Raw genomic sequence first — 9,055 nt, 5'->3', positions numbered from 1 at the left:
TACTCATCCTCCAGTACGGAGGCTTGAAGACCATTTTGCGGGGCTCATGACGGCCTTGCACCCCCTCCCTCATTAAATCCCACCAATGCACTAGTTCCTCCCAGAATATACAAGGCATTCTAATATATGAACCTTCGTGAAGGGAATGCCAAAAAATATATCATTTTTTTATTTAATAAATTTTAATATATTTTTAGCGCGTGATTACAAATTTCACAGTAATTTAGTTCTGTAACTATCAATATTGGTTTAAACCAAAATTAAAACTTGAAGTACCCCGCATTTTTTATATTGTATAGTCATTAGTCATTGCGAATTATTCTCAATAGAATTAACAATACCTATAAACTATGAAATATTAATAATGATAATAATAATAATAAGGTTTTGTTGCAATAACTAAGTTTTGATCATTTAATTTTTATTTTCTGATATTTGTTTTGTTGATTGATAAGTAATTCTTTGGAAATATGTTAACAAAATTTAACCCTTCTCGGGGGGAGGGGGGGGGATCCCCATCCTCTCAAAACTATATTTTTTCACAATTTAGCGAATTAAAGCTTTACTAAATTCTTAATATCTGGAGAATATAAAGATTGCGCAAGAGAGGGGGTGAGGTAAAAATTATCCATAAAGAATATTCCTTTGTGTAAATTCCTCTCCGCCCCTGTTTTAAATAATTAAAAATAAATAAAAAAATGCTTAAAAACATGGCTTTCTTTCCCACTAATCGTTCCCATTTTATTAAATGAATTCAAAAATTGCAAAATACGCGTTAAGTTTGTATTTGCAAATTAGAATTACTACACTAGAAACCTTTTCTTAAAGTTTGCAAAACCTGTTGCAAAAAAAGAATTTTCTCTTTTGGTAAAGAGAATTTCTAGAATATGCAATGTCGCTTGCCCCCCTCCTCCCCTTTCCGGTCCCACCAATCGAAACCCAGTGTTTACGTCACGTGACAGCCCAAGTCCAAGGTCAAAGTAGACATTGCGCACACGTGACTGGATAGGCAGACTGCCTGGGTTGTCTATCTATCTATCTGCCTATACTATTCTCTGCTGCCTGCCTAGCTACAACACTATTGTATATTCTTTACAAGAGTTCACTACTGATACAGAATAAATATTCGTTCTTCAGTATTTAAAAATGGGCATGGAGTTTGAGGAAATATTTTTTGACGTTAGTAAAGTGAAACATAAATATTCCTTACATAAGAACAATATGGAGGAGACATACAGCTGAAAACAACAGTGAAAATTTAGAGCTTTTATTATTTGAATGCTTTGTGAGTTGTTACGTCGTTTTAATAGGATATTGAACTTTTATTTATATTCCTGTAGGCTAGATTATTAAGAAGACTTTTTTAATTTACTCAATATGTTATTACAACTTAATTTTTAGAATTTGACATTTAATTATTATTTCTATTTTTGGGTCTTATAAAAAAGGAAACAAAATCCGCTCGAATAAATTGTTAAATGGAGAAAGAAAAGTCGAAAAATCAAGAAATGATGGATAGATATTGAAGGCAAGAAAATGGGAATTTAATTTAGTTAGGTTGGTCAGGTCTCATGGGTAAAGAAAATTAATTAATTGTTAATTGAATTGAAAAGAAGGGGAGGGAATACAGAAGTATTAAAACCAGGGTTGGCATGAAAAAAACCTAGACCTAAAAAACCCACCCCAATAAAACCCACTTTGAGTGGGCTTTGTTGGGTTTTATTGTTTTTTTTTTAAATCCAAATATATTGTGATAGAATAAGGATATAAAATTCCTTTATCATTCTTATTTGTGAGTAAACTAAAGTTTTTCGGTATTTCACAGTGGTCTTCCTTATTGAGCATATAATTATCTAGCGATTAATCTGCGTAGCCCCATTCCCAAATCAGAAAATAAAAGTAGCCTTGAAATTTCTAGAACAATAATATCAAAAAATTGCAGTATTCCCCCTATGAAGAAGGGAGGTGATGTTATTGTATTTGAAGAGTATTTATATTATGATTATCACAACAATATTATTATAATTCTTAACTATAAAGTTTACCTATTGCTTAAATAGCCTTTTTATTATGAATTAGTATTTATTTTAGTAGGTTTTAACTACCTTCAAATCGAAAACCCCCCCCCCCCAAAAAAAAACAATAAAACCCCAAAAAAAGAAAAACCACCGGACTGGGTTTTCGGATCAACCCGAGTTTTTCCCAAACCTGAATAAAAAAGATCAAGAAAAAGTAAGTTAGAAAACTTAAGGAAAGAAAGAGATTAAGAATTAATAGAACTGGGTAAAGAAAATGTGAGTAAAATAAAATTAATGGAATATAATTGGAATGAGAAGTTCTTAGAAAAATATATTCAAAGTAACAACGAAATTTATAAATCTGATAACTCCTTTTCGAAAAAGATCTGCATCTATATATTGAAAGAAGCTTCTGCGTTAAGGATACCCATTTTTGTCCTAAATAAAATATTGTGGTAATCTTGAATCACATATTTTCAGACAGTCAGTGTTAATACCACTAAACTTCCGTTTTTGGTTAATTCCCGTCATAATGATGGTTTTTAGGGGTTGGATCAAGATTATAAATATGCTCCGAGGTCGGAAAAGAGATGTTTTAAATTATCAAATTATCACACCCGTGATATATAAACATGATCACACCAATTAAACCAATTAAACTGTTACATAATAATCCGTGGATTAAGCAGTTATCCGTATCTGTTGTCCTCTGAAAGATAAGATATTTTCTCTTTGATACCCTGTGGTGGAATAACTTAATTGAGGGATCAATTGATTTCAAGTATTGTAAATTGGCACCACCATCACATTCAAAAGTTAAAACCTCAGAATTAATTTTTTATTCGTATTTCTTAATATCCACTCGATATACCATTAATATTCAATAGATTAATATACAGGGTTACCCACAAAGGATGAGACTGTAGAGACGACTCGAAACTCTTTAAATATGACGCTTCCAGGATTAATTCTTGAGTAAAGTCTTATTTCTAATCTCTTTAATGATTGCGCAAAGAAAGAAAGAAGAAAACATACATTGGAAATTCCGCACAGTCGTCCCGGAAGTCCCTGTAAGTAACTCTGCCCCTTAAAGTTGAAATTCGGGAAAACTCTTCTTTTTTAGTATTAAATCAACACTCAAAATTTATCACAACTTATGATTGGCGGCGTATTCAAATGTAAAACTATTTTGGGTATTATTACGACAAGGATGAAAACAATGATATTTGTACTCTATAACGTTGAGAATCTCATTTTTCTAGACGTATGGAATCAATGCAAAATGTGCAGTTTAGAGGCTGCCAGTCTGCAATCTGCGAGGCCGTTGCCCTCATCCCAACCCTTTTTGCNTTCAACGCAACTTACTTCCCATCCCTCTTAGAGTCTTCATCCTCTCACATAATCTGATGTCTTCTAAAATTGTCCAATTTTTAAATTTTTATATTGTTAGTTCACAGAATTTAATAAAATATATTTCGCGGGTATTTTTATAGATAATTTTTGTTGAAATTATTCTACATTAATATTCTAACAATTTTTTACTCTTATCTGATTTATCTTATACTCTAATTTCTTTTCTTTATTTTTCCCTTTTCCACTCCATTAACTTCGTTTTGAAATTCTGTCTTCGTCTTTTTTCTTGATTCTTCTTATTTTCTGAGAGGCCCTTTTTACAATACCAGTTGATCCCTTCTTTATATTTTTTGGCTTATTCATGTTTATTTTATTTTCACTTTCTTTTCCTGCTGTATTCTCGCACTTTCTCTTGTTACTTTAAGCTGTTATTACTTTGTGCTTTCACTTCATTCCTTTTTGCTTTACTTTATTTTCTGGTTTTACGACCTATGTAAACATTATTTCAGTTATGATTTTTTTAATTTCTGTTACTGATTCTTCATTTAAATTTCATACGTTGCTTTACATTTTTTTTATTATTTTAAAAAGTTTTTGTATTTCTTGTTTACATTTGAATATTTTATCTGAAATGTAAATCGCGAGTTTCAGATTGATCATCTTATTCCATCTGTGAAGTTATTTAAAGTCTCCTCCCCCCTGGATTGGTTAGCAGTATGACGCCCCCCCCCCTGGATGGATAATGCGTACACTTTGTATCTATGGCTGGTAGTGCAGGTTGTAATAGATTGCACAGCCAGGGTGGTTTATTTCACCCATCCTCTACTTTCTTCCAGTTTTTAAAAGCAGTAAAATGTATTTTTATCGAAGTTCACTTTTTAATTTTGGATTTTTTTTATTATTTTGCGAAATAATATTGCAAAAAATGTTCAAATCGGATTATGCTGCCCTGGTGCAGGCCGTTGGAGGCTGCCTTGGATCCTCGATTGTTCAGTAGTTTTTTGTTACCAACCCGTAAACTAGACCCATGTGTCCTGAAAAATGCACAAACTAGCGTACAGAAGCAGCTGAACTTGGGGTTTTGGCGGATTTTTTAGATTAACAATTGGGGGATTTCTATAAGCTGTTAAGCAGCTGTCGCAAACTCAGTAAGGAATAAAGACTCATGACGTCACATGTATGCAAATCTTTTACTANTGTTACTGTTACTGTTACTGTTACTGTTACTGTTACTGTTACTGTTACTGTTACTGTTACTGTTACTGTTACTGTTACTGTTACTGTTACTGTTACTGTTACTGTTACTGTTACTGTTACTGTTACTGTTACTGTTACTGTTACTGTTACTGTTACTGTTACTGTTACTGTTACTGTTACTGTTACTGTTACTGTTACTGTTACTGTTACTGTTACTGTTACTGTTACTGTTACTGTTACTGTTACTGTTACTGTTACTGTTACTGTTACTGTTACTGTTACTGTTACTGTTACTGTTACTGTTACTGTTACTGTTACTGTTACTGTTACTGTTACTGTTACTGTTACTGTTACTGTTACTGTTACTGTTACTGTTACTGTTACTGTTACTGTTACTGTTACTGTTACTGTTACTGTTACTGTTACTGTTACTGTTACTGTTACTGTTACTGTTACTGTTACTGTTACTGTTACTGTTACTGTTACTGTTACTGTTACTGTTACTGTTACTGTTACTGTTACTGTTACTGTTACTGTTACTGTTACTGTTACTGTTACTGTTACTGTTACTGTTACTGTTACTGTTACTGTTACTGTTACTGTTACTGTTACTGTTACTGTTACTGTTACTGTTACTGTTACTGTTACTGTTACTGTTACTGTTACTGTTACTGTTACTGTTACTGTTACTGTTACTGTTACTGTTACTGTTACTGTTACTGTTACTGTTACTGTTACTGTTACTGTTACTGTTACTGTTACTGTTACTGTTACTGTTACTGTTACTGTTACTGTTACTGTTACTGTTACTGTTACTGTTACTGTTACTGTTACTGTTACTGTTACTGTTACTGTTACTGTTACTGTTTCTGTTACTGTTACTGTTACTGTTGTCATCATTGCTGTCATTGTTGTTGACATTGTTGTATTGTTGTTGTCATTGGTGTTCTCATTGTTGTCATTGGTGTTCTCATTGTTGTCATTGTTTTTGTCATTGTTTTGATTTTTGTTGTCATTGTTGTTGTCATTGTTGTTAACATTTTTGCTGTCATTGTTGTTGTCATTGTTTTTGTCATTGCTGATATTTTGCTCTTTGGATCCGGATCCGTGGATCCGCGTATGTGGATCCGGATCTAGGAAGCCAAAATCTTGTGGATCTGGATCCAAAGCACTGCCGTTCATCTTAGCAAAAGTGACGTAGATATTCTTGTTTTTTTTTTGTTGAAAATTTATGTTTTTGAAGTGTGGTTTTTCTGTAAATTTAAAACAGGAATGTGTAAATGTGAATAGTGAATCCGTCATGAAATTATTTCATTAGTGTACCATGTCCCTTTAACCCGGATAAAGAATAAAAAACTATTAAAAATTAAATTAAAGAAATATTGTGTTCAGGTCGAGTCGTTAAACCCTATAGAACGTCTACTATTGTACCTTAAACTTCCCTCGCGGGCCCAGGTAATTAGAACTCAACTACGCTAGTAATATTTCTTTTTTGTTATGTTTCCAAGCAGGGGTGTATATTATTCATATTCAGTCTTGATTTTAATAGTTTTTTTTACTCAGCTTAAAATTTTTCTGTTTTCATTCTGCCTACTTTAATTTATCGATACAGATAAATTAGTTTTTATAAAAACTATTACACGGATTTCTTATCTCTGTATATTTTAGGGACCAGAAATAGACCCCCTTAGACAACCTCTTAACCCTTTAGGATCAAGGTAGGTTAATCGATTGTTTAATTGATTTTTTAATTGATTGTTTAATTGATTGTTTAATTGATTGTTTAATTAATTGTTTAATTGATTAATTGATTGTTTAATGATTGATTGTTTGATTGATTGATCAATAGACAGTTGAATTGATTGTTAAGATAATTGATTGTTTAATTAATTGTTTAATTTATTGTCTAATGTTAGCTTAATTGATTGTTTAATGATAGCTTAATTGATTAATTGATTAATTTATTTTTTAATTGATTAATTGACTGATTGTTTGATTGGTTGTTTGTTTGATTGTTTGATTGATTGATCAATAGATTGTTTAATTGATTGTTAAGATACTTGATTAATCAATTTATTTATTAATTAACTGTTTGAGTGATTGATTAATGGATTGTTTAATTCATTGTTTAATTCATTGTTTAATTGATTGTTTAATTCATTGTTTAATTCATTGTTTAATTCATTGTTTAATTCATTGTTTGATGATAGTTTAATTGATTGTTTAATTCATTGTTTGATAATAGTTTAATAGATTGTTTAATTGATTGTTTAATTGATTGTTTAATTGATTTTTTAATTGATTGTTTAATGATAATTTCATTGACTGTTTAATTGATTGTTTAATTGATTGTTTAATTGATTGTTTAATTGATTGTTTAATGATAATTTCATTGACTGTTTAATTGATTGTTTAATTGATTGTTTAATTGATTAATCAATAGATTGTTTAATTGATTAATTGATTGTTTAATTGATTGTTTAATTGGTTAATTAATTTGTTGATTAATTGATTGTTTTAATTGATTGTTTAATTGATTGTTTAATTCATTGTTTAATTGATTGTTTGATGATAGTTTCATTGATTGTTTAATTAATTGATTGATTGATTGATTATTTTAGGTCAGAAATAACTATAACAATTAACTGGATACGAACTCATCTAGAAGAGGACCCCCAGGTATAGTCGGCGTTCAAGGAAAAAAATCTAAATTTGATTTCGAGAAACAGCCATTTTACTGCTTGTCTTAGTAGAACGAAGAGGTCGGGAAATCGTTAGATAGATAGTTTTATTGTTATATACTGAATATACTAAATATACTGAATATACTAAATATACTGAATATACTAAATATACTAAATATACTAAATATACTAAATATACTAAATATACTAAATATACTAAATATACTAAATATACTAAATATACTAAATATACTAAATATACTAAATATACTAAATATACTAAATATACTAAATATACTAAATATACTAAATATACTAAATATACTAAATATACTAAATATACTAAATATACTAAATATACTAAATATACTAAATATACTAAATATACTAAATATACTAAATATACTAAATATACTAAATATACTAAATATACTAAATATACTAAATATACTAAATATACTAAATATACTAAATATACTAAATATACTAAATATACTAAATATACTAAATATACTAAATATACTAAATATACTAAATATACTAAATATACTAAATATACTAAATATACTAAATATACTAAATATACTAAATATACTAAATATATTAAATATACTAAATATACTAAATATACTAAATATAATAAAATTAAAAAGCGCCATGGAAAATTTGGAAAATGTATTCGCTTATTTCATTGTTGTAATAAATGTGAAAAAATAACAAAATGTTAGATTTTTGCCTTTTTAGGTATCACTGCCCAAGCACGAAGTTTACGACGAATACCTAGGATATTGTGGGTAAGAAAACAAATAAAAAATGTTGGGGTAAAAATTAATATCCAAAAAACGCTAATTTTTTTTGCTGTCAATTTTTACGGTCACACTCAGCTTGCTCAAAATATTGTTAAATTTCTCCTGTAAGCCCTCAATAAAGACTATTGAAAAAAAAACTTCAAAACCAAAGCAGGCTTACGTTGAAAACGATGAAAGCTCACAAAAAAAGGTTATTTTATGCATTAACAAGCAAAATAATAAATTATGCAGAGCTGAAAACTTTAGAACGAGATATCCTTAATCCCGATTACTTAATCTGAATATCCAAGAGACACACTTTGATTTTCTTCTTAAACCGTTCTTTCTTTGATATAGTAGAGAAAAATCAAAAACCGGTGTTTTAAAATTTGAGAGTCACTGCCGTTTCTGCATACTAATCTTAAATGGCGCGCAAAATTTCAAATTTATCGGTTTCTTATACTCGACTCTGATTGGTTAAAAAAAGAGAGGATCAAGCATTAATCTCGATATCCACTATTCTAAAGTTTTCAGCTCAGAGCTGAAAACTTTAGAATGGTGGATATCGGGATTAATTGAACTGTTAAACGTAAGTTTAGCTGACCTGCAATTTTACGATTTTCAACAGATATTGTAGAAATCGACGTTTAGCTTTCCAAAAAATTGCAACTAAATAAAAATCCAGAGAATCCCTTTTATCTGCAGTCTGCACTGTAATAACTGGTATCGTTGTGAAAGGCACTCTTAAAATAACAAACTACATGAATTAGAAAATAAAAATCGTTTGCAAATAGTTGAACTAAGTAATCCTTAAGAATATACGTTATTTTTAAAAAAGTGATCATGAGCTTGACAATTCGACGTGCTATGTGTTACCCCCTCCCTTTTTTGCGCGTATAAAAAATCCTGATGTAAAGATTGAACCATACAATCTGTATATTGTACTTTGACAATCAAACTTAGTTTTGTCTTTTTACCTTCGTACTTTGGCAGGGACATAAAAATTCAAGGGGGG

At 29.9% G+C, this 9,055-nt stretch overlaps 1 protein-coding gene across 1 annotated transcript in view; it reads left to right on the top strand.

Annotated features, from left to right (window-relative positions):
• Positions 1-5,960: 5,960 nt before the first annotated feature.
• LOC111715780 (DNA-binding protein RFX7) overlaps positions 5,961-9,055 on the top strand; it is a gene marked incomplete at its 5' end in the record, with an annotated part of 9,516 nt that continues 6,421 nt past the window's right edge. Inside the window, 4 exon segments of the mRNA XM_023491148.1 lie at positions 5,961-6,023; positions 6,237-6,286; positions 7,190-7,247; positions 7,997-8,046. Coding sequence (XP_023346916.1) covers positions 5,961-6,023; positions 6,237-6,286; positions 7,190-7,247; positions 7,997-8,046 — 221 coding nt within the window.

This window comes from Eurytemora carolleeae, unplaced genomic scaffold, assembly GCF_000591075.1.
Source record: "Eurytemora carolleeae unplaced genomic scaffold, Eaff_2.0 scaffold1220, whole genome shotgun sequence".
NCBI lineage: Eukaryota > Metazoa > Arthropoda > Copepoda > Calanoida > Temoridae > Eurytemora > Eurytemora carolleeae.
The sequence above is the reverse complement of the archived record's forward strand: the minus strand, read 5'-3'. Positions and strand labels throughout refer to the sequence as shown.